Source organism: Neolamprologus brichardi, chromosome 20 (genome assembly GCF_056152115.1).
Source record: "Neolamprologus brichardi isolate AB-2024 chromosome 20, ASM5615211v1, whole genome shotgun sequence".
Lineage (NCBI taxonomy): Eukaryota > Metazoa > Chordata > Actinopteri > Cichliformes > Cichlidae > Neolamprologus > Neolamprologus brichardi.
Window position 1 is genome coordinate 32,996,231 of NC_142123.1, and position 26,843 is coordinate 33,023,073.

At 39.3% G+C, this 26,843-nt stretch overlaps 1 protein-coding gene across 2 annotated transcripts; it reads left to right on the forward strand.

The window, feature by feature from the left end:
• Positions 1–20,654: 20,654 nt before the first annotated feature.
• LOC102799113 (microfibril-associated glycoprotein 4-like) lies at positions 20,655–24,658 on the forward strand. 2 transcript variants are annotated; one of them, XM_087833465.1, is made up of 7 exons: positions 20,655–20,747; positions 21,036–21,106; positions 21,562–21,720; positions 21,811–21,849; positions 22,016–22,112; positions 23,482–23,649; positions 23,903–24,658. In XM_087833465.1, exons 2-7 carry the CDS (start codon positions 21,077–21,079, stop codon positions 24,154–24,156), a joined length of 747 nt encoding a protein of 248 aa, XP_087689591.1. In that variant the 5' UTR covers positions 20,655–20,747; positions 21,036–21,076; the 3' UTR covers positions 24,157–24,658. The 2 variants fall into 2 exon arrangements, with proteins under 2 accessions (XP_087689591.1, XP_087689592.1); XM_087833466.1 differs by having other exon boundaries at positions 20,656–20,761.
• The last annotated feature ends 2,185 nt before the right edge of the window (positions 24,659–26,843 follow it).

Sequence of the window (26,843 nt, forward strand, 5' to 3'; positions counted from 1 at the left end):
TAAAGTGAATTTTAAAATCCAGACTGTGTGTGGTCTGAACATTACAAGTAGGAACTTGTTCACAGAATGTGATTCGATCATTTAAATTATGTTAAACAAAAATTTTAATGGGTCAGTTTTTGAAACTTTGTCGCTCAATATATCTTTCGCTGAAAATGGTCATTTGGAGGCTTTATAACTGATCAGAAAACCACATGTCAGAGTCCAGTTGCAGAGCAAGAATATGAACAAGAGTCAGTAAACGCTAACACTTGTTTTTTATTTATTTATTTTAATTGTTTTCATTTTTCGAATCTAGTTTAATGTCATTCAGTTAACACAAACGTTCAGATTTCAGTCTAGTTCTGACTGAAATAACTTTGTTCTTCACGGAGACACTTCTGTGTTTTCTGACAAAAATGTTTTTTTGTCCGATAGAGATCAGAGACACCGAACCGTTATTTGATCAATACTTCTGAAAGAAGATGAAGAGGTGCAGCTACAAAATCAATACAAATCATGCCCATCCAGCAGTCTGTTTACTGATGCTTACCTCGGTTCAGGTGTTGGGTGCAGCAGTCTGATCAGAGACTTCCTGCACCTCCCCCAGCTCCTCTGGAGTCCCACTGAGACGTTTACAAGTCTGCACGACACCCAGTCTCTCTTTATGCAATTTTTGTCAGACTATGTAAAGTGTCCATTCTGTGTTGTTGCTGTTGGAATGATAAATCTAAAGAAATGTTTCCATGTTTGTAATATGCTTTATTTTTTTATGTAGCCTATTGACAATTCAGCTTTTACATTAATACACTTGCAAATGGAGTGGTGTAAGTAAATAATATTCATCAAAATAAAGTGCTCTGTAAAGAACAAAACAACCTGTGATATTTTGTGGACTACCTTAAGCTTTAATAGCAGCACATTTTCCCTGTGACACTGTATTGAAGCTTGTGCTGTGTCATTTTTCACAGAGATCTTATCCTGATGATGGGAAAACTGGACCACTACATGAAGTGTTCTCAAGCACATCCTAAAGATTCTCAGTGAGGAACAGGCGTAGGCTCTGTGGCTGCCATACATGAAAACGATTTCAAGCTACCTTAATCACTGTACATCAGGAATACAAAATAAAACAATGTGGTTCTGTATATTCAAGTAGCTAATTAGCTAATTTTTTGGGCACCTAACATTGGATTGGAGATCTAGGTTCAACAATCAGACGACTCTTACCTCTTACCTGTTTTTTATGTGATAGTGTTAAAATAGTATTTAGTGTTTTCTAGCTGTGTTTTTTCCTTACTGCACAGTAAGAAGAAAGTCTGCTACATCCGTTTTTATAATGAAATGTGAAATTGCAAAGAAATTGAAATTGTGGACCCTGCAGTGGCTGTTACATAATGTGAACCTGTATGTGTCTGCCATGAAGCAGTCAACCCACCAATCCAAGCACCAGAACATAAACTGACAGGGCATGCATACAAAACTGTACCAGAGTAATAATAAGAATGTATACTTTATTGATCCCTGTGGGGAAATTACTTGTTTTTCTCTGCATTTCATTCACTCAGTGAAGCAGTGGGCAGCCACTAAGCAGGCGCCTGGGGAGCAGTGAGTAGGGACGGTACCTTGCTCAGGGGTACCTCAGGGTAGCCGTTCAGTGGATTTGAACCCCAACCTTCCGATCACGGGGCGACCACTCTACTGAGCTATCCCTGCCCAAACGAAGTAGAGAAAAAGAGACATGTAGTCTCAATCAAAAGCTTAAGACCAGTTGAAAAATGGCACCAAAAAAAAAATCATAATATGTAGGGTTTGATCTTAAGAACATTCGAAACAGACCTTCAACAAGCAACAAGAAGAAATGGGAGTGAGACAAAACATTTTTTTAGCATGATAATAAACTGAAACAGGCTGTTTTACAGCTGTTCAAAAGTTTAGGGCAACACCTCCATAAAAACCCATAAAACCCCCAAAAACAGAACTCAGAGTTCCAAACATGAACTCAGTGATGAGAAGCTCCACTGTTTTTGTTGATGACTTAATGCAAACGTTTTTATTAGGTGAGTGGAAACATTTCTCCAAGTGGTGAAGACAGCAACACAAAGAGCATCTACTGTCAGGAACTGCTGTCCATTTTTGTAAAAGTCCTTCACCATCCATCCCCAAAGGTTCTCAAGTGGATTTAGATCAGGGGAACATGCAGGATGGTCCAAAAGAGTGATGTTATTCTCCTGGAAGAAGTCCCTTGTCCTCCAGGTGTTCTGTAGCATTGTCGCTGTTGAAAAACCCATTTGTTACCACACAGACATGGGCTAATTACTGATTACGTCTCCAAAAAAGTAATCCTGTTACTTTACTGATTACTTATTTAAAAAACTAATTAGTTACTTAGTTACTTTTTAAAAACATGATACACAACCTGAGTAGGTAATAAAGCAATAGCTCTTTCAGCCCAATTCTACTTTTTCTGCATAATCCATCATATAAAATGTAATCAAATGAAAAAGTCTCTTTTTAAAACTTGTTATATTAGTTTTGATCCTCTCCTGACTATTTCATCTGTGACATTTAACTTCGTCATACGTACAGATGTGGATTATTAACTTAATGAAAATCAAAACAATTATTTGTTCATTGCTCCTTCCAACTTTTGACATGTGACCATTTCTGGTTTTCAAGTTGAAATAATTCTATATTGATACCTTATCTAGAACTCAACCCCAGCGGTCTCCAACCTTTTTTGCGCCATGGACCAGTTTAATGTCAGCCAATACGGGGATAGTTGTAACGTGGGTCAGTTGTAACACTTCCAATTTCTCCAATCAGGGCTAAGTTTCAAATGACTACCTTGACTACCCAAGTGACTCATCCTGTGCATGGCCAATTCAGTTCTGCTATCACATGTGAAAAATCAGCACATTTTGTCAAACAGACAATTTAACACAAAAAAAGTAATTTGTATGCCAAAAAGTAAGTTTTTCTACTTTATTTCAATTTCTAATAGCATTATCTGCTTTGCAGTTAAACTCGTCAAACTTAAATTATGTTATTTGTATGTCTATGGGGATATGTTCTGTGTAGGTCTTTAGTGCTAATGTTTTAGCCGTTGGCTGTAATGTTAGCTAGTTCATGGCTATATGAGTCTGGGTCAGTTGTAACAGCAACAGTCTGGGTTAGTTGTAACAATAATGCAGATGTTACGACTTACCACACTATTACTTTAACTTATATTAAACAAGTTGGGGCAACGACATCAGCAGAGAGAGGTTCACTGGTCTGGTTCACTTGTATATGCGGTTAATGCCATTGGCAACACAATTCCTCCACTGTTTGTGTTCCCACACATACATTATGCAGACCACTGTGTCAGAGATGGACCAGTAGGAAGTATTGGTAGTGGAAATAAATCAGGATGGGTGCAAGAAACAGATTTTCTTATCTTTCTGAAGCACTTTGCAAACCACACCAAGGAAAGCCATGATAAAAAGTAATGGAATTGCGATGCTGGTGCACAACTACATTTTTCAGCAGTAATTGTGCTGCAGAGAAAATAGCTGCACTATTTAATAGCCGAGACATGTAAATACTTTGCATTACATTTTGAATCCACTACCTTAAAAGAGCTCCAATTTACAGACAGAAATGTGAAAAATGTTACAACTATCCCCGGTCTCCCCTAATACAATCCAAATGACAGCCTTTACTTTTATTTCAAACACATGTCAGGCTGTTGTTCTATTCAGACACTGCTTCACTCTGACCTGCAGCACTCTTTGGTCTGTAACGCCTCCCTGAGGATAAAAGCTCAATATGCAGGTAATTTACTTTCTAGAGCTAAATAAAATAAATCAAATCAAAATAAATTTCCTGTTGTTGTAAACTATTTTTTGCAACTTTTTTGTATTTTAAGTTTTGAGGGATAAACCTCTTAAAGTTCTCCAAGTAGAAATATATGTAAAAAAAACAAAAACGATTTTCATTTTTTTTGTAGTTTATTGCACTGTTTTGCAATTAATGTAGTTACTATGGACCTAATGCATACATATTATTAAAATATGGGCTATAACAGTTGTATTGATGTATAGCAACTTGAAATGGTCCCAAAAATGGCTCCACAACATGTAAAAACATAAAGTAAGCTCTGGCGGACTTGGTTCTATGGTAGGTCTTAAAGGGTTAATGAAAGAAGGGTGGAAAATCTTTTTAAAATGAGTAAGACTAATAAAAGTCCAGGTCTGATAATATATGTGGCCAGGTGCTTAGAACATGTGCTGAGCAGTTATGCAGTATTGTTTATTACATCTTTCTTTTATTACTTCAGCGACAGAAGGTTGCAGATGGAAAAAATCAATTATTTCTCCAGTTGCTAAGACCACAAAACCTACATCATTAAATGATTTTAGTTCTGTCGCTTTAACATCTTTAGTGATGAAGTCCTTTGAAAAACTTGTCAGGAAGGAAATCCTGCAGCAAGTAGAGAAGCTTATAGACCCACTACAATTTGCATACAGGCCTCGTAGAGGTGTTGATGATGCAGTGGTCACTCTGTTGAACTTCCTCTATCGCCATCTTGATGGCGCCAAAGCTCACGCTCGGCTCTTATTTATTGATTTTTCCTTCAGCTTTTAATACTATTCAGCCACATCTTTTAGTTGATAAACTTCTTAACCAGTTTAAACTTGATTTTAATCTCGTTGGTTGGATTTTAGACTTTTTAACTGACAGATCTCAGTGTGTGAGAGTGAACGGCTGTTTTTCCAAACAGCACAAGGTTGTTGTCTCTCTCCTCTATGGTATATTTTGTACACTAATGACTGTCACAGTACACAGGCCAACAGGCATTTCATTAAATATGCAGATGACACTCACTGTAAGCCTCCTTCATGGTGAAGAGGATTCCCATGGGCCTGTTGTGGATGAGTTTGTTTCATGGTGTGATCAGTCCTTCTTAATGATTAACACCTTGAAAACCAAGGACATGGTTATTGACTTCAGGAAGACATCCCCCCATCCTGCACTAACAGTGGTAAATGGTGCAGCCATTGAACTGGTGGACAGTTATAAGTATTTGGGGGTTGTTCTTGATAAGACTCTGTCCTTTGAGTCACATGTTGCTGCTACAGTGAAAAAGGTTCAACAAAGACTTTTTAAGGAGGTCGAGAGGTTTCAATGTTTCATCTGAAATGATGACTCTTTTTTTATAAAAGTTTCATTGAATCTGTTTTAACTTTCTGTATCATTGCCTGGTACAGTAATATGTCCTTGAATAAGAAAACCAGACTTAGCAACCTGGTTAAAGTGGCTGGTCAGATTTCAGGGAGGTCTCAGGTCCAGCTTGTGGACTTTTATAACAGGCAGATGCTGAGGAAGGCGACCTCTGTCCTGTTGTGTTCAGATCATCGTCTCTTTAATGATTTTCGACTGCCTCCATCAGGTCGTCATTATAAAGTGCCTGCAGTGAAGACAAAGAGACATCGATTGTCTTTTGTACCTACTGCTATTATCATAGTTAAATCTATTTACAGAACAATCAGCTGTGCTGCATCAAATAAGAAGGCACACAAATTATTTGTGCCAGTCCAAAAAATGTAGTTTGTGTTCAGTATAAGAGAGGAGAACAGCTCAGGCCTAAACCTGCAGGTCTGACAACAGGAGGTGCATCAGTCCAGTTTTCCATGTGGGAACAGCGTTTACACTGGAATCTGCCTTTGACGGCTTTTTTTAGAGCAAATATGAAATTCAGCAGTCTAACTGACACACAATACAAAACAATAACTACACAACAAACTAACTACAGCCTCCAAACACGCTAAACGTCACTAAAGTCTCACATATGACAACTCGCTCTCTCTCTGTCTTTCGCTCGGGTGTCACTCCTAAAAACTTCCCCTTCTGCCTAAACAACCAAATGTCACATGTTGCCTTATCATTTTTTTGATTGGCTGACATGGTAAGCTCTAACACCAATAGGGAAGTTTTTTTGGTTTTTTTCCACTTGCAAGTGGAGAGTGTTTGCTAGCGCTGTCTGTAGAAAACGCCGTTTTTACAGTTCTTCTCGCTGTAAACACCACTGTTTTGTTCAGAAAAAAACATCACGTGTATTTTTTTATCATAACTCTGGTTTTACGTGGCCCATCGACACAATTCAAAAACTGGTATATAGTTTGAAGCCCGCACTTTCGACCCAAGTTGAAATGGAGACTCTGACGTGCTGCATCTTGTAGCTGTGTCATCTTAAATTGGTCATGTGATTTTGACGCGCCGGCGCGTCCAGCACAGTGTTGCCAACTTAGCGACTTTGTCGCTATATTTAGCGGGTTTTCAGACGCCCTTAGCGCCTTTTTTTCTAAAAAAGCGACTAGCGACAAATCTGGCGACTTTTTCTGGTGTTATTGGAGACGACTTTTTGACGTGAAAGGGCGTGTTGCTCTTACTCTCAACAAGCAGCGGTTCTTCTTTTACTGTTATGCTGTTTTGTGGATCACAAGGTTTAAAACTACTTATAAACACACACACACACACACACACAAAGTAACTCCACAGAGTGCCTATTCCGGGTCACTTTTGCCGGTCGAAGCCCGGATAAAGGAGCAGGGTTGGAATTGTGACATTAAAAAACAATACTTGCTAAAAAGAAATTTAATTTGTAGTTCTAAATAAATTCTAAATGCATTTAGGACGTTTTTTACTCACTTTATGTCTCTTCCACGATGTTATTTCTCTCTCCAACAACGTAGGTTACAATTACATTAGCATGACCAATTATGCAAATTAGGTGATTATTTAGCGACTTCTAGCGACTTTTAGGACAGCCAATAGCGATTTTCCTTACTGAGGAGTTGGCAACACTGGTCCAGCGACCCCAGAGGGTTAACCCTCTCAGGCTCAAATTAAACTTTCTGTTGCTAATGCACAACCAAGTCCTGCAGTGGTACTACCGAGTAAAAAAAAGTTTTTAACTGTTGCAAATCGGCAACGCCTACCTCGAGAGGGTTAACTCGCTAACGAGGGAGAGCTTTGGTCAGAACCAGGCGGTGGAGCTTAATGCTCATCACCTGTCTCTAGCCCAAATCCTTCAAAGAGTAGTTTCCCTCGCAGCTATTTATTCCCATGACACTTATTATTGGTTCACCATGCACAACACAGGTGAAGTCATAAAAGGGCAGGAAGTTTACCAAACAACAAACAGAATCTTCACAATGACACATTCAATAATTTGACTTAACATTCCCCCCTTTTTGTCATTGTATACTTAAATTTCAACTTATGCACCCTTGTTTTTGACAGTGTCAGCGTAGATTTCATTCATACACAGCTCCTCTCGTCATTCACCTCCTATTGCTTCAAAAGTTCACAGTTAATACATGTAAGTAGTTAACCTGCTTCTCATTGACCTCATACACAGTAAACTGCAACTTGCAAGTAAACAAATGAATGTCAACAGTCCAACAAGAAGAACAACATTCTGAAAATCACATCAACTGTATACAGACAAAGGCATTTAAACACATCAGTCGATTTTATTGTTTGCCCATGTGGCTTTCAGCTATTTTCAAAGCTATAGCTCGGTCAACACTCCTTTTTATGACTCCCCATCAACCCCTCAAATCTTCTCACCGTAGGCATCCTGTGGGGGTTAGAGTCAACTGGTGAAACATCTGCATTTACAACTCTTCTCCTTTCCTGTTGTCCATGCAGAAAAAGATTTTTCAAAGGAAATTGGATCAAGTTGTTTATGATCTTCTCTCCTTTTTGAGTCATGTCCACCCATGGCTCAAAACTTCAACCAGCTTAGAGAAGTTTACATGCTCTTGACGAAGGCGGTCGCACTTTTCTCCTCTCCTCCTCTCCCTTAGCTTCCCTGCTTAGCCTCTTGTGTCCTTGTCTAGTCTCGTGTTTTTTGTATTACTTTTCCCTGGAACACTCTCTCACAGTCTGTTCTCTAAAACCTAAAAGAGAAATTATGGATTGGATCAACTGGTCCCTAAATGCAATTGATACCCCTTTCTCAACGAGAAGTTTGGGCTCGGGTGAGCCTGAGTGCTGAAGATATCTACCTATTCAGAACCATGGTAACAGAGTTCTGGCTGATCGGAGCTGGCTTGGCTCTGACTTATCAAAGATTTAAGAAAGCAGAACCGGCTGTTCAAACCCCCACAAGGCTGCCCGCTGGGATTGAAGCGATGGGAAGAGGCGTGAGTTTCTCAAAATGAGCTCATTGAGTGCAGCACGGATAAGATCTTGGAAAGGCTACGGCTGCCGTGAATACTTGAATAAGATCTGAGTGCAGACTGGATTACATCTTGGGGAGGCACACTGTCGTGAGTTCTCAGAATCGGCTCTATGAGCACAAGAATGACGGGGTGGCTGTAGCTCAGGTGGCAGAGCAGGTCAGCCACTAATCAGAAGGTCGGTGGTTCGATCCCAGGCTGCCTCCTGGCTGCATGCTAAATATCCTTGGGCAAGATGTTTACCTACTGGTGGTGGTCAGAGGGCCCGGTGGCGCCAGTGTCAGTGCCAGTGTCCGGCAGCCTCGCCTCTGTCAGTGCGCCCCAGGTGGCTACAATGTAGCTGCCATCACCAATGGGTGAATGACTGAATGTAGTGTGAAGCGCTTTGGGGTCCTTAAGGACTAGAAAAGCGCTATACCAATGCCATTTACCATTTACATCACAGAGCGGAGCAGAGAGCATGGCGAAGCTCGCGGCTCTCCAACGGGAGATTGAGAGACCAGTGTTGGACTGTAGAACTGCTTTGAAATTCATATGAGCTGTTCGCACTAAAGTAAAAACCATCATCACTTCATGCGGAGACCCCTTCGGCGCCAGCTGCGGTCGCAAGGCTGGAGCCGAACAAAACACCCTGATAACGACTGTGTTTAGTCTGTTCCTTTCCATTCCATGCAAGGCCACCTGGGTTGGCTGGAAGACTGTTTACTTAGCCTGGCAGGGCGAAGGACACTGTCTCAGCTGAACTCTGGACACGCACACATACATATACTGATACTTGTCAATATTAAATTGTACTTAGTAGTCAGTATAATCTTTTAGTGATATAAGTTTGCATATTATAGAATACTGCATGATGACCCTTTTATGACTTAGACTGTTGTTGGCATCAAGACTTGCTTTATAAATTCTTTCTCACAGTGATAATAGCTGAATAAGCTGTTATTATCTCACTCCTGCCAGGAAGAGGAGAGCTGGATACTTTTATCTGCAAGAAGAGGGGCCACGTCCTTCAGAATAACACACACACACACACACACACACCCACCTTCACTTCCTACATACTAACATTCCTCTGTTAATGAATAGACATATTCACTGTTGTATTACTTTTGTATATAAATAAAGGCAAGTGCAGGAACAGAGGATCACAGGGCCCCCACTCTGGTGTGAGCGTTCTGTGATCACCCTTGCAAGTAAAAGCTGCAGCGTCTGTGTGTTTCTACCTTTAGATTCTTAGCTGAAGAAGTGTCTTTAGAATAAATCTCTTGACAATACTGATAAGTGTAACAGGGTCATAAATCACATTGTTATAATTACACAAAATGTGTCCTAAACCCCCAAACTGTTTCTTTTATACCTGACTTTTAGGACCTCCAAGCCTGTAGTTATGTTCATTATCAGTTAGAGCCCCTCCTCATTCTTTTCTTCTTCTTCTTTGGTGCAACCCTATAAATACAGTGTACCCCTTTTGCCTCTCCCCTTTTCTACAATTCCCCTGTGGGACAGGTTGGTATAATTTCTTTCCCAACACTTTAAAACACACATATAATGCATATTTAGCCACCCTGATATTTCTGATTGTGATTTTAGTTCAATTATTGTCATTATTAAGCCTGTTTTTGTTAGATGTTATAAGTGTGTAGTATGTGTGTATCATAAATGTGTTTTAGGCGCCATAAATGCTAGCATGGATATATACTTCTTGCTAGCTTGGAAGTTGTGGTGGGTTGAGCTAACCCTCTTCCCCACTGTTTTTATTTGGTCGTAGGAGCTGGAGTGGGCAAATTATTTACTTGGAGGCCTTTCTTTCTTTTACCTTTTTAATCAGGTATGTTGGATTTCATATTGTTGTTTTTGTTTTATCTTATGTCAAATATGTTACGTGTAAATGCATACTTTATGTTTAATGTAAAAATAAATGCCAGCCCCTTTTCTACAATTCCCCTGTGGGAGAGGAGCTGGAGTGGGAAAATTATTTACTTGGAGGCCTTTCTTTCTTTTACCTTTTTTGATCAGACACAACGCAGAATCACACCGGTTACATAAGCACTCACCGACGCATCACCCTCCCTACCCCGGATTGTGTTCTGAGAAAGACAGATGTTGATCACATTAGCTAGCAGTGGGGAATTCTTGAAACTGCCATGTTTGATTATTGTGTCATATTATTGTTGACTTTTAAACGTCAAGTAGTTCATGTTCTTGCTGCTGTTCAAACAGACTTGTTTAATTTAACTCTAACTGTATATTGAGTTTCAGGATCTTCGCCTGTTCAAACAAAACTATGTTTCTTGGATTTTCTTTGGATTTCGTTTTTACACGACACATGCTTCCCTTAGGTAATATTATCTGAAATTTCTGCACCTATTTCCATTGCAATCCAGTTACATTTGTTCATGAAACCAGATGACACACATCAATCTAAATTAATTAATGGCCTGGATGACCTCGAATGTTCTGGTTCTAAATTCAGATAAAAGTGAAATATTATAGTTGGCCCTGAAAATATGGCATTACATTGGGCTCCAGGGACACAAGTATTCTTAGAGGATTGAATATGTCCTTCAGTACAAACCCATATGGGAAAGATACACTGAAAAAAGTGATATTGGCTCCTTTTAGATATAGCATATTTTATTTTGGTATATCTTTTTAATTCAAATGAGTAATTCCTGTCTACATATATAATTTGAGTAACTCCAGAATACACTCCCTGCGTTATAATCCAATTAATTTTAGTTAATTAAATGTAGCTCAAAATGCTTAAGTATGTTTTTCATAGCATCCTGCTGGGCCAGTTTGCACATGCTTTAGGACAGGCCACCATTTTGCGCGCGGACTGAAAAAGCGGACGATTTGTGTGCTGCAAGCGGGCTCAAGTTAATCACACAACTTCGTGTAAAGGTGGTCTAGCTTCGGTAAGTAAACCTTTTACGGTAGTTTTTGTTTTATTTATTTTTTTTACCTCAGTCAAAGCATGTTGACTCTTTAAGACGTGTACACATGGAGAAAGAAGTCTAAGGCTACGTTCACACTGCAGGCAAAAGCGCATCAAATCCGATTTTTTTGACCCTCTGCGACCCATATCCGATCATGGTGTGACAGTGTGAACGGCAAAAATCCGATATTTTCAAATCTGATCTGGGTCACTTTCGTATGTGGTACTGAATCCGATACATATCCGATGTTTCAGAAAGCGACTGCTGTTTGATGGTCAAGTCGCATTAAATCCGTCTTTTACGTCACTGACACAAGACAGACGCCAATTATCAGCGCCGGAGAAGACATCGCAAACACTTCCTGGCCATCCGGTGAAACTGTTGGGAAGACAACGTTGGAGAAACGTGAACATTTTATTTGTACTGTATAATCTGCAGATTCTGACAGAAATCTGCAGCTATCCTTTGAAGCACCGCTCCTCTAAAACAGCAATAAGGATCATTATTAGGTTATTTACATTATTATGTAAATAACAAAATAACTTAAAGCAAAAATTGGGAAACGTAAAGTCTGAAGTCTTTATATTAAGGGCCATCAGTCAAACAATACTGTTGCTCTGGGTCTAAACAGAGCGCGTTGTGTGTGACATCTTCTTTTGCGCATGCGGCCGCTTTGAGCGTTCACACTAGAGCGCGTTTGCTGTCGCATTTTATCTGTAGTGTGAACGAGCAGACAAAAAAAATCGGATTTGATCAAAAAAATCAGAATTGAGCATTAAGACCTGCAGTGTGAACGTAGCCTAAGTATTTCCGTGTTGAGCTTAACAACCGATGTATGGAGCCACAGCTGGACTGGCTGTCGGAGTTTGGAATTGAGGGGGAAGAGAAGCAATTTGTTCTTCAGCTAGAATGAAAAAAGACAAAGCTGGAGTTATTCGGTGTCTTTACGCTGAACAGCTAAAACTTCTTCCCTCATTCTCCCCCTCCCTCTCCTGTTGCTACTTCAATCATGAAACTGATCAATGATCAGCTGATCGGCTTTTCTGTCGCTAGTCCCGTCTCTCTCGTTTGTTAAATCGCCCAGTTTGCGCTAGAAAGAGGAAAACGGCAGATAAACAACAGCAGCACGTTTAAGCTTGATAAGCTGTTGCTGTTTTTTAATATTACTTTCTAGTATCCGCTTGTGTTTTCTGGAGCCACAGCCGTAATAGCTGCTGGTCATGATATCAGTTTGGATATGTGGTGAGCAGAGATGGGCAGTAACGTGTAATCCGATTACTTTTTTCAAGTAACGAGTAAAGTAAAGGATTACTATTGCAAAAATGGTAATTAGATTACCGTTACTTTCCCGTAGGAACGCTGCGTTACTGCGTTACTAAAACCGTGATTTTTTTGCGAGAATGTCTCATGACAGTGACGTAAGCGAGTGCGACGTTCGTGACAACAGCTGTGTGCAGATCAACAATGGATCATATATCGAGTGCAGAGAGAGTATGAGCGTGCAGCGTTTAAAGCGTGGAAGTACTGACCTTACTTTGAGTTTGATTCCATAAAAAGTGACAAAAACATTAGTGTCCGTTGTGCGTGGGAAGAAAACTTCTTTTTACAGCGAAAAAACCCCTAAACTTCCAAACAAGCACCGAGTAGCTACGACGTAATGGGAAACTCACAGAGAAACTCGCGGATTCTTCCACTGACCGCTGCACACCTGCACCAGGGTAACCCTCCGCCTACCCCACTCCTGCTTTACAGGTGAAAATAGAGCAACAGGACCGCTAGTCTTTGACTTTATTTATTTTCTGCTGTGTTTTACTTGCATCTATTTGAAAGACTGAGTGTAAACACACAGAAAAATATTTTATTTTATGTGCTGGAATGTGCAGAAAATAGGTTTAAATATTAAACAAATTTCTTCCAGTCAGAGAATGTTGCAGATAATTAAATTTTTGCTTGATGCATAAAGTTAAAAGATTAAAACTAATAAAACAAGTTTTAAAAAGAGACTTTTCCATTTGATTACATTTTGTATGATGGATTATGCAGAAAAAGTAGAATTGGGCTGAAAGATCTATCGCTTTATCACCTATTCAGGTTGTAAATCGTGTTTTTAAAAAGTAACTAAGTAATTAATTACTTTTGAAAATAAGTAATCAGTAAAGTAACGGGATTACTTTTTGGGGGAAGTAATCAGCAATTAGTTACTGATTACTTTTTTCAAGTAACTTGACCAACACTGGTGGTGAGAGGGAAACATGAAGGTGAAACCAGGAGATGTTTTTACTGAATCATCAGAGCTGTGATGGAGAAACAGGTTTACCTTTTAGGTGACATGAATGAGTTGAAGGGAAGTTATGAACTGTTTCTGAGAGACAGATAACACCAGGATCCTTTTCTAAGTAGCTGACAGCTGGTAACTGTGCAGGGGCGGGTCTAGCAAAGTGTTGCCAGTGGGCCATGTAGGGCATTAACAGGGAGAGGGGGCACAAAGAAATAATTCTTTTTTATTCTCATTTAAGATGTCTCGCTTTTAATAAATAATTATCTAAATCTTACAACCAAAGTGGTGATCTGGTTAAATGTATAGAAATCCATTATTGTATGTAGTAAATATTAAGTCTAATATATACCCTAGTAATAGTAGTACATATAGCACTTTTTTCCTTTGGGAAGGTACCATCTGTGCTGTCTGCAACTGTATTGAAGAAAAATGTTGAATCTAATTATTGTAGAAAAATAATTGATTTCTGTGCATTAAGGTAGATTACGTCAATTAAGCATTATGAGGCAGAGGGTGGGGGGTGGTTTCCTAATATTTTTTGCTGGGAGTTGGCAGCCCTATTAGTTAGGTTGTTTAATATTTCTATGTACTGTTTAGAATACCTGAATAAGGAGGATGGTGTAAGTTTCTTAGGTTGATCAGTATTGCTGAAGTATAAAATATTTTGGGTGCAGTGCATTTTTTGCATACAGGTATAACAGAATAACTTTAATGTTTTGTTTTGTTTTTAAAACTGAGTATGAACAAAATGGAGCAAAATATTTATAAAAACAGTTTTATTTTTTATAAAATACACTATATCGGATTCATATCGGCAGATAATCAAATTTATGATATCGGTATCGGACATAAAAAAAGTGGTATCGTGCCATCTGTAGTTTGTACAGAGGCACAAGTAAGATTTGTTTTGTTACAAGGGAGTATCATGAAGTAATGCACTAATGGCTTGGAAACGGTAATTGTCTTTCTAAAGTCCTCATTTTAATTCTTTGTATTTGTTCCTTTTCTGGCAGATTTTCTTCCCCTTATATGTTATTGTTTATTCAAGGAAACTGTTATTTTGGTAAGTACATGCAAATTCCTTACATATTTATCACGACAGTATTGCAGTGACAAGTTTATCTATCTCATCTTAAGGGTTCTTGTGATTATTAATATTGATATTAATTAATATATATGATTAACTTAGTTTAAGAAAAGATGCCTCTATATTTGGTACAGTTTTTTTTAAAGACTAGGGCGTAGAACACTGATTCCATGTGTTGCCAACAGTTCCCATCCTTTAGAGCAAATTATTTAAAGTTGAACATGAAAGTTGCTGGCTGTAACATATTTGTGTTTGTTTTCTTTTATTTGGTTATTTAATTGGCACTGTTATGGTATTGCTTTCTAACCTGATCAGATTTTAGGTGCACTCTAGATCAGTGTTTCCCAACCCTGTTCCTTAAAGACCTCCTGTGTCACAATACGGCTGTGTGCAGGCAAGAGTAGGACCCAAACGCAAACTCGCAGAGACTAAAAGTAAACTAAAAAAACACAGCTTTATTGCTGGCGTGGAGTGGGACGAGAAAAACAATACAAAACTAAACTGGGAAAACTAAAGCACAAGGCGCCACAGGGGAAAATCACACAGCTACGAGGGAGGACGCAACACTGACAAAGAGAAACATGGGGCTTAAATACACTCAGGGATAACGAGGGGGGATAAGCCACAGGAGGAGAGCACAGCTGGGAGTAATTAGGCAGGAATGGGGAAGGGGAATCTAATAAACAAATTAACTTAGATAACCTAATGAACAAAATAAACTCAAACTTAAAACGCTGGGTCAAAAGACCCAGGATCATGACACTCTGTCCTGCATTTTTTAGATGTCTCCTTGCATCGCCACACTGATTTGAATTAATGTTTACCCTAATTTCTTCAGTAAGTTGTGCACAAGTCTGTCACTGACACAGTTAATATGTCAGGGTGCACTGAAGCAGAGAAACATCAAAAATATGCAGGATGGGCATCCTCAAGGAACAGAGTTGGGAAAAGAATGCTCTAGATAATACAGCCTACAAGCATACTTCTAAGATGCATCCATTCTTGGGTTAACCACGGCTAAAGCTTTCTTTGTGTAAAGTACTAAGTGTGTTTTTTGTTTTGGTTTTTTTTGTTTCAAATGTTCTCTTTGTTGTAGGTCCAGTTTATGTGGAAGTGTAAAGACTGCAGTGCTGAAGTTTCTAGACGATCAGAACTTCTTAAACACTATAGACTGAAACAGTCATTTTGGGCGTGGCCATCACATTAAGTGCCTATATCCTGAGTGTCCATGTGTTTTAAAGACTTGGAATTCACTTCTGACACACTTGTCAAGGAATCATAGCAATGCCTCAGAGCACTCTGACAAATTTGCAACTTTTTCCTGTCAGTTATGTGGTTGTAGTGAACTAGGAACAGAGCGTGAATATTTTGTGCACATTAGCCGTCATTTAAAAAACAATGAGACAGTAACATGTATGTTTAAAGGTTGTGACTACAAATCAAATATTTACAGTACCTTTAAGTCACACAAAGGTCGCAAGCACAGTTTACACTCGCTGGTAGACAAAGAGGATATTGTCAGAGGATCTTTTGCAACTGAAACTGCAGAGCATGATGCTTCAAATGTTGAGGAATTGTGGGGTGACGAACAGCCTGTTGATTTAGAGACATCAAATGATCAAATGATTAAAACTAGAAAATATTTTTCACGTCCCAAGTGCTGCAGTTCATGAACTTTTGGAGGAATTTCAGTATTTGTTGGGCACAGCATCTTTGTGTAGTGCAGCAAAAGTTATCCAAGACATATTGAACAGTCACAGCTTGCAAATAGACCAGTCAGTCATTGAAGAACTTGCATCTGCACTGTGTACATCTAATCCTGTGTATAAATCGGTAGGTAAAGGCTGTCCCTTAGCAACATCCTTTAAGCACAAACATTTCTACAAGGAAAATTTTAAAGTTGTAGAGCCTGTAGAGTATGTGTTGGATGAAAAAAAATAAAAGAACATTTCAGTATGTTCCAGTTTTAAAGGTTTTACAGCAGCTTTTCAGTGATTGCCACGTTGCCACGTTGCCTGAATTTGCAGAAGTTGTCCAAATGGTTGTTGTGGAGGAAAACCTGAGCTTCATTGTCAAAGAGATGGGTGCCTGGTATAGGGAGCATTTTAGAGGTTTTGAACTTTTTCCCACATCACACATCTCCCTCGTTGATATTGGTGCCTTGGTAGACCAGTACCCCTTGGCAGATTACAGGATTGGAGGCCGGCGAATGGTCATACTTAAAAGATTCATTCATATAGAAGGTAGTAAATGTTGTCTTCAATTGCATGTGTTCAGATGCAGTTATCTTCATGGCAACAGGAGGGGTACCACAAATTTTTAGCTTATTTTTAATAAAGATTGGATACTTCCCACAAGGGTAATATTTTTTTCAATTACATTTGAGTTATTTTGGCCAAACATGCCTCATGTTGTCATCTGTCCTAAAAAAACATCATTGATAATGCTCAAAACATTTTGATAAAGGATGAATTGAAACACATACCACTAAAAGCAAAGTGACACCTTTTGAGGATTCTGGCTGACGTATGCACAAAATCTGGATACAAGTGCATCTTTGTCAAAGCAGTATCCCACATGCAGTCTTGACTCATCTGCAAATCCACAAAGTATTTAAAGAAACTCCAGTCTCTCATCGTCTTCATCCAACTCAGACAGCACCACAATTCTACCACGGTCAGACAGTGAGCTGAGATCATGTGCATGGCCTCGCGAGTTTACTATTCCTCAATTTTCATTCAATGTAGAGGTGCAACTTCAGCGTGGAAATGAGACCTTCAGAGAAACTGGAACTCGGCTCAAGATTACTCCAGGTGTTAAATCTGACATCTTAAACATCTTAAAATTTCCTTGTCTGCGAGAGCCATCTGCCACAGGTTACTATGGCTGGATGATTAGCCTGAAATATAAGATGGCTAATTACAGGACAAAGATGCACAACATTGGCTGTCCCTGAAGTGACTATAAATGCTTTGAAAAACAAATCCAGTGATGATTGCCTCCCAGCCAAAAATGTTAAGAAACCTAAAAAGGCTGAGGTCAATTTTTGTCCATTACACCCAGCTGGCGAAACGGATGACAGTCTAGAAAACATCAGGGTTGAGCTTTTGACCGACATCAGACGAAGAAACAGTGCCTCAGATGTAAGACAGAAGATGTCAAGAACATTTTCCTACCGTAGACAAGAGGTGGTGCAGAGAAGTCCAACTGCTGGGGAGTTTAAAGCTAGGTGGCCTGAACTTTTCCAGATTAATGAGGTAAAGGCATGCTTTTTTTGCTGAGTGTTCTTTTCAGTTATTCCTTATGTTATACATTAATTAATCTGGGCCACTTGGATTAAGACGAGTCCAAATATAGGTATAAAGAGGCTGGCATTTATAGTTATTGTGTCGTTAAATGCTCGACCTGTGTACCATACAGAGTATTTATTTGAGCAGCACTTAAAATACAAGTTGTGAATGAAAAACATAGCTTAAAGTGTAGAAACATGAATAAAATTAATTTTTGATTTTTCTTATAAATAAAAAAATATTTGATTATTTAAGTAAGTTTGCGCTACATATAGGGCCCAAACTATTTTATAGTGAGTTTGATTATTGAAATGATTGACTAATCCTCTCAATAATTAATAGAGTGAGATTGAGTGTAATCAGATTATCAATTGTGAATTAACGTAAAACTTTTTATTTAGCTATTAGTTTTGAGTTAGCCTCAGATTGTTTAAAGCATGTGCTAAACAAATGTAAATTAAAAATGTGATGTGTGATGAACAAACTTTGTTGCTCATAAGATAAAAAGAATTAATGGGTCAAGTTAAAAACCCTAAGACCTTTCACCTCCTATTGACATCACCATCATAGCCAACTCCTAAACTGTTTAAGACATCCAGGATAAAAGATTTTAAAAAAAACTTGCGAAAGTGAAATGAAAAACAGGAATTTAGTTGGTGTGAGTTAAGAGGATGCAGAGCGTAGGGTTAGATGGAGGTGGATCATTCACTCTGGAAACCTGAAGGAAACAGCCAAGAGAAAGAGGATCAGAGAGCAAAAAAAATTGAGGTTTGTGTGCATACATGAGTCTTTACGGTACCCACAGGACTTCTGAAGTACAACCACAGATGAGATTTAACAGCAGGTATCACAAGTATTTATAGTCTTTGGTCACACATGGGTAATGTCAGTTTCTCAATTCTGTTACAGCTAAATTGTTGGTGTAAATTAAAAAGGTTTCAGAAAGTAGAAAATGAGAGCCTTCCAATTGGGGTACCATATGATACACTACAGTAAATGTACAGTGTGACTATCAGCAGCTTAGAGTAGTAACAGTCATAGTTTTATCCAGTTTTGCAGCGCAATTTCAGAGATGTTTGGGGCTTACATGGCAAGCATGTTTTTAGTTGCACCTCTAAATTTTCTGTGCTCTCTGTTGCCGACAGCAGAGTTCTGCCCCGCTGACCTCACAGGTGAGACATTCCCAGCAGCGGACAAAGAGCACAGGAAAATGTGTTGCCAACCACCTGAAACAGACAAATATCTGCTTGTATCTGGTTTAAATGGCCTTTCTGCTGTCTCTGAGTCTTGTTCTTTACCCCAAATCGCTCGGTCCCATAGCTGTAGATGATGGTTCCCGGGTTCTCCAGCTTCCTTTCAACTGGACCCTTTTGTTGATCTAGTATAAGAGCCAGTTCCGAGTTAATGGTTTCCCACTCTTTTCTCACTGGATCTGGGCCACAGAATCTGATCTTTTCCTACCTTCAATCTTCTTTTCCCTTGCTGGTAGTGGTTGGCTAGACTCAGTGTTGAAAGTTTCTGTTGGCTGTTTCTGGATGAGCTCTGGGCTGGAACGTAGTGTTAATTGTGGCTGGCTTACATATATACACAAGTGTGTTGCTAGCTGTTGGTGGCTAAACTCCAAGCTAGGGGCTGATAATAAATGGCTGGGCCCTGAGCTTGGATCTAATATTGGGTGTGGCTGGCTAAGCTCTAGACTGGGAACTGCTACTGGCTGGATTTGACTGAGTTCCAATCTGGGGGAGGACTATGGGGAGTCTGTACAACAATGAACTTCGAACGGGGTGCTGATGCCCTGAGGACTGTGGGGATTCTCCAGCCTCTGGATTTCAATCGACTGATTTGACTTACTTCTTAAAAAGTATGTGTCAATGCGAGGCCCCTTTCTCAGCTCGCCGAGGCACTTCTTCCTGCCTTGGTGGATTTTAAGGCCCATGTCAGTTGTTAGTTTTGACCAGCCACAACTGCAGTTCTGCAGCTTCTTTCCTACCATCATTGATGGTCCATTATTAGCAATACTGGTTGATCTATTCGTCGTTGGTACCGTTCCGTGGTTCGTTGCTATTAAATCCGTCTGGAAAGCATCTTCTTTCGCCCCTGCTCTGACAGACCCTTAGGTAATATTGGGTGTACCCAGGTGCACTAAAAAGCGCTGCGTCCTGCTGGTATGAGGCGTTAACCAACACCAGCCCCGTTAGGGTCTATTCCCTCCTGTTAGCGGTCTTTCCAGGCTGTCATCTGGTCTTTCCCTGATTGTCAGCTGCCCTTTCGCAGCGGTCACTGGATCACTCCAGAGTTCTGATTCAGTAAAAAGGACTAGATGTTACAGTCTCTGATAATGCATTGCTTTAAATGGAGAAAATCTTGAGGGATGGCTGTTATGAGGAAAGGCAGCCCAGACGCTTTACCAGTTTGGGACACATCGTCAGTAGTGATCCTTGAGTGGAGTGTGTCACTGGTTTATGTTAACTTGTTATTTCTCTTCTTCTTTCTTCTGTTTAGTTCTGTACAGTTTATTTTTTTAAAACGTTATGAGATTTTGTTCTTAAAAATTTATTCTATTAATAACCAGGTCACTTTTGTTTTGTTTGTCTTTTTATATATTTTTTGTAAATGACAAAGTCTGATGATGGTTCTTCCTGGTGCTAGAATATTGGTCAATTTAAAACACACCTGTATTGTTTCATACATCTATTCCAAGAATAGATGTATGAAAAGATCAACATATTGAATGATGGCATGGAACAGTAAATAGAATATGACACCTCAATATCTACATTTCTTTTAAGCTGGCCACACCCTGCTGATGCTTTTTTTTTTAGGAGAAATGTAAATAATCACCTGCTCTGACATCTCAGCACTCCTGCAGATATAAGCAGTGTACCTGGGACACTCGGACATACTGAAGTTGAAGAAACAAAGAGCATTCGGTTAGACTCACAGGTGAGTTCACACAGGTGAGTTTATGACATCTCAAAGAGTTGCAAAAGCTCTGCTATGTTTGCCTAGCCTCTTTGTTACACTAAAGGTAAATAGCATTACATTTGAAACTATTCCACAGTAAATAATAGAACACTAACTGCAATCACTATAATTCCATCAACGGCATGCACACTTTATAAAATGATTTGTCAATAACTGATTTGTTGAATGATTTGTTTGTCTTGAATTCTGTAGGTAGGTAACAGATTTATCTGCATGTTCTGCTTTAACTCAGTCTATTTCTTTCAGATCCACATCAGCAGATCATTGAATACAGCAGAAATCTGACAATGTGTGTCAAGTGGAAATGGGCTGGACAGGTATGCGAGCACGATAAAACTCCTTTCACCTCAGGAGAATAGAGTTTGTGTCCTGTGTGGGACTGATGGTCTTTAGACTTTTAGACTTGAGCCATGTAAATTAGTGGATGAGGTTCAGGTTTGTTTTAAAAGCTCTGTGAAACAAAATGTGACACTGACACAGTGTCCTGCAGAGGACCAGCTTCACTGTTTCAGGCTTCATATTTCACATGGCTGTAATTACCTGACAACAGGTCACCTTTACTGTCTGGGTTACTTCCTATGCAATAATGATAAGAAGAGATGATATAGAGCTCGTCTTTGGGGCAATCTTCCCTGTTCTGTTCATCCGTTCATCCTCCAATAAACACCCTTAATCCTCACCACGAGTTCAGCGTTTGGGTCCCCTCATCTCCACATCCACACAACAACTCCTGACACCTTCAATCAAACCAACAACTTTCTCTTTGTTCCAGCTGCTGTCAGTGTTTGCCATCCTCCACCTGGCTCCTCTGCTGACAAGTTCCAAAGAGCTCATTCAGCCACTGGACTGCAACGACATCCACCAACAAGACAGCAGCCGACCCAGCGGCGTGTACACTATCTACCCTTTTGGAGAAAAGTCTGGAGTCGAGGTACAGTCCAGCCTCTGTAGGAGACAAAGCTAATGTTTGAGGCTACAAGAAGCTAAAAGGTGACATTAAGTGACACATGTTTGTTTGCAGGTGTACTGTGACATGGACTTAGAGGGAGGAGGCTGGACAGTGAGTTTTCTTTCTCTTTTATTCAGTTAAAGTTCCAGTCAAGTAACTTTTCAGTATGAACACTTCCTTCTGGAGGAAATTATAAAATTATAGCTCTGCTGTCTGAAAATTTCACTTCCTGACATTTTTCATGTTTATTAACTGGCCACACTGTCCCCTCTTCCAGGTGCTCCTCAAGAGGACGGATGGCTCCTTGAACTTCTACAGACCCTGGAATCACTACAAGATGGGCTTCGGAAACGCCAATGGAGAGTACTGGCTTGGTGAGACTTTATTTTGTCTTTGACAAAATAATTTAAATTCAAATCTGACCATTCTCAAACTATTCAAACCTTCAGTCCTTCGCAGTGTTGTAAAGTAACGGAATACATGTACCGCCATCACATATTTAAAATACAAAATATGAGTAACTGTATTCTGTTACAGTTACTGTTTAAAAAGGTGGTACTCAGAATGCAGTTACTTTGTTGAAATAAATGGATTACACAAGGTCTTTTCCTGTTTCATATGTGAGACTATGCCCTCTCTATTTTTGCTAATTCCACGGTAATTCCAAGGTTCCAAACAAAACACGCTTTAAGAGGCTCTAATGCCTGTGTCTCAGTCTCGCGGCCCATGTCACCCCTACTTGCTGCATAATGACATGAAGAAATATTTTCAAAGATTATTATTCAAAAAATAATTTAATATGAAGGCAATATAAGCAGAGTTACAGGCAAAACCCTAAAGAATGTAGCCTCGAGAGACAAAGGAGAGTCGAAAAGTACGAGTAGAAATGGGAGCTGGAAGCATGTAAATATAATAATAACCACTGCAGCCAAAAAGAGCACCTGTGTAGCAGGTTGGAAAAAGTTACATGTTTATTTTAAGAAAACCATTTACCCCCTTATTTTTTGTTTATTATTGTGACTTATTTTGACATTGTTATGTGTTGCCAGATCATGGTTATATTTCATTATGCCAGTAGATGGTGCTCTTGCACTGCTGTGGAACTACCAGAGAGACTCTAGCTATAGGCTCTGCGCATGCACAGCTCAGAAATAAATGAGCTCTGGCCTGAGCAAGACACTAACTTCGGTGTCCTCTCTATTAATCCAAATGTTTTTATCATTTTTATATTAAATATGTTAGATGGCAGAGTTTGAGAGTGTCGGCTAGTTCACGCCTCCGTCCGGTTAATGTACAGACGTTAAGGGTACTGAGGCGTTGTAATTGGACTAGCTTCTTTGGCCTCCCTCGTCCACTGGCAGGTAGCCCTCGTCCTCTTCTCACGTCGTTTGGGCGAGGATGACACAGGTCGTCTCTGGGGGATGCCCTAATATTCGTTTCTAAATTTTGGATTGGCATTGCATTCGGTGCGAGCAAAGAACGCGTTGACCGGCGCGTCGCTCCCCCTGACTTCAACGACCCTCACCGTTGGCCCACTTCCCAATGGTCGTGGTTGTCAGCTGGAACCGCAAGGAGGTGGTGATCGGGTTTTGCCAGCCAATCTCTGATTTGTACAATTTCTTTAAAGGCAGTTTGTTCCAGCAAACTCTATAATCGCAGATCACTAGGTATTTTACTGAATGATTTCCAGCTCTGTCAGCTTTTATACTTCTTCATTATCAGAGTGTGTTTGTGTGTTTTCAGGTCTTGACATCATCAGTGCCCTGACATCCCAGCAAAAATCTGAGCTGCGGGTCGACATGAGGGATTTTCTGGGAAAGGAAGTGTTTGCTCGTTATTCTTCATTCAAGGTCGATCCTGAATGTGACGGATACAAACTGACTATTGCTGGATTCAGTAATGGAGGGGCAGGTGAGTGAGGTGATACGGAGGTAAAGAATCTATGTAAAAGACAAATGATTAATGCATGTCAGTTTTACTTCTTGTCCCAGTCCTCACTTATTCCCTCATTGTTCTCAAATATTCTTGTCTCATCTGTTTCCTGTGACTGTGTATAAATAGCACCAGTCCTCCAGTTGTTCCTTGTTTTGCCATGCTGTACACGATGCCTGTGTGAAGCAAGTTCACACCACATTAAAACTCTGTTTGTGTTGTGTTTCTGCAGGGGATGGTCTGACTTACCACAACGCAATGAAGTTCTCCACCTTTGACAAAGATCAGGATGGTAATTCCGGTAGCTGTGCCCAATTATTCCTGGGGGCATTTTGGTACAACAACTGTCACCATTCAAACCCTACTGGTATTTATCGCTGGGGAGTTATGGCCACTTATGGTGCAACTGGAATGGAGTGGTACCCGTGGAAGGGTTGGAGCTACTCCCTGAAGGCCATGAGCATGAAGTTTCGTCTCGTGCAGTAAATCTGCAGGACAAACATTCAGCAAAATTTTAGCAACTGCTTTCTAATGATTGATTTCTTTTCTTTTCTCTCATTAATCATGTAACCTTTCTTTGAGCTTTATTTTCTTAAAGTTGAGCACAAGGAAAATCCACCAGTGCAGTACAGCTGACTCATGTTTTTGAACGAAGCAGTCAAATAAAATAAACCAGCAGCAGTTTTTCATACATCACCATAAATATATTGCAATGACAGACGTGTGTGAAATCAAACAGCAGTAATGAATGAAATGCAGAGCTCCTGTAGTTACACATACACAACAACACACATATGGCTGCTTTGGTCGAGGCCATCTCACTCAAGTTGGACTTTATTAGTTGTAGAAACACCAGGAAGGAGTTCAGCTGCATTGAGACTGCCTGAGCTGCATCAGGAAAATAAAGCCCACCATCTTTAACTGTAGACAGAGGTCTAATACCTCATGTGAATCATTATCTGCTCACATGCTGACAATAAATAAGAAGCAAAGCAAAGACTTGTTTTCATCTGATGTGCTTTCTTTGTCTCTGTATCTTTGTCTGAATTCTCTGGCTGATCATAAATGCTGCCCTCCACTGGTCACAGTCACAAACGTCCTTCTTCAGGAACGAAAATATAGATATTCAGACTGAGGATGCCTTTCATCAGCTTATGCACACAGCAACACATATAGAAAAAACATGCAAAAGACAGGAACAAAAACACAATAAAACAAAATTAAGTGCTCCTCTAATACACACATTCCAGGACAATAAATGTACAATTTCACAGATAAATGATTAACAATATAATTATTAGTAGTATTTGTATTATTGTGGAATTCACTATTATTGAAAAAGTTCCTGTTATTAATGCTGCTGTGTGTATGACTGCCATTATAAGAATATATGGATATACTGTATACACAGATTATTTTACTGCTGTACTAATGCGATGAGATACATTTACCAATAACAGCATAATCACTTCCATAATTATCAATTAGAATGTGATAATTTTATGTGTTATATAGGTTTGTATGTTGTTGGTTTTTTTTACCTCATTTTAAACGTTCGAGAAAAAAATACTAACTTTGGCACTGAAACTGTCTTATTTATGTTTTGAAATGTAATCTGTCAGTCATAAAACCTTATTTTCTATTACAGTGCCCAAACACAAACAATATTCCCAACATGAAAACACTAATAACAAAAACCCAGAGAGCCCTCCATTCCAAATAACAAACGATATCAATATCATTTGTTCCCTCCTCAAATATTAGTGATGGGATTTGCGGCTCTTTTTAGAGAACCGGCTCTTTAGGCTCGGTTCACTAAAAAGCTCTTTCGGCTTCGAACCGGCTCTTCAGGTTGTTTTGTTGGTTTAATTAATTTATTATTAACAACGATATAAAATTATGCACAAAAGGAATTACTAATGTAAAAAAAAGTTGTTTTATTTATATAAGTTTATATATAAATATATGCGGTGGCCCCAGAGACAAAGCACGTACAAACTCCAAAACACATTTCTAGCGTTAATTGACCTTCCGAAACAGAGCTACCTAGATCACTTAAATTACACAATTGAAAGCATATGTGTATTGTTTGTGTATTTATACACAAGCACTCATATATATTCAAATAATTTAAAAAAAAGTTCATTTACCTGTTACTACCACACAACAAATCCGGTCGTTGGTACTTGCTGGTTTGTGTAGCCACTAGGTAACAAAAGCTCAACACTGCCCCCTAGCATCCTGGAGCACTTCTGTTGTGTTTGTACGTGTTTTGGAGTTTTTACGTGCTTCTGAGTTTTTACGTGTTTTGGAGTTTGTACGTGTTTCGGAGTTTGTACATGCTATGGAGTTTTTCTCGTCCACACGTAAATGCAAAAACTGAGTTTTCAAAAATATCCACCCTGGCCGGAGTTTGTAAAATCCCATTTTCAGTGACCGAAAACGCCGTTTACGTGTGGACGAAAGGTGCAAACGCATAGAAAAATCTGCGTTTTCAAAAATAATCATTATTATAACTTGGATCATTTTGTGTACTCTAGATCAATAAATATCTGCATTGGGGTTCTCTTCCTGCTATGAAATATGTCTGCTATTCCTTTGCAGTGGTCTGCATGAAAACCATACAGCTCATTCTAGTAGGCATGGTCTCCAGGAACCAGAGGTTAACAGGCAAGTGGTAGTTGTTGAATAACATGCCAAAACTTAAGTGTAAATTGGAACTTATAAAGCACACACCATAGGTAAATAGACACTCAATAAGTACAATATACGGGGTGAGACCAGCAAAAATTAAAATTTTAAAAGTTGCATGTATTGAACTGATAACATTTATGTGCTCTGAATATTGACCAATGGTTTAATTGCCTCATTCGGTTTCTGTTTTGCTTTTACACATTTTTTCAGATTTGTTGATGTTGTGATATTGGTATTTTTATTTGCTGAAAATGCATCAATAACACTTTAGTCAGCCTGACCATTCAGACACTTGGAACTACAAATCACCCAAACTATTCCCAGTAAATGGGCACTGTAGTGGCAGTTCCTTATGTTTCACAAAAAATGTACAGAAGACTCTGCTGCCCTGTGATAATCTTTTGTGCGCAGGGAAAACTGCACTGTCAAAACTTGAAAGTTGCGTTGTATAGTTTATTGATTCATTTTGGCAACCAATA

Excerpts from the sequence above, each read along its gene's own strand:
- LOC102799113 (XM_087833465.1), top strand. The coding sequence starts at position 21,077 with ATGTGTGTCAAGTGGAAATGGGCTGGACAG. Across the intron at positions 21,107-21,561 it reads AGTGGAAATGGGCTGGACAG|CTGCTGTCAGTGTTTGCCAT; the intron begins GTATGCGAGCAC and ends TCTTTGTTCCAG. Across the intron at positions 21,850-22,015 it reads TAGAGGGAGGAGGCTGGACA|GTGCTCCTCAAGAGGACGGA; the intron begins GTGAGTTTTCTT and ends CCCCTCTTCCAG.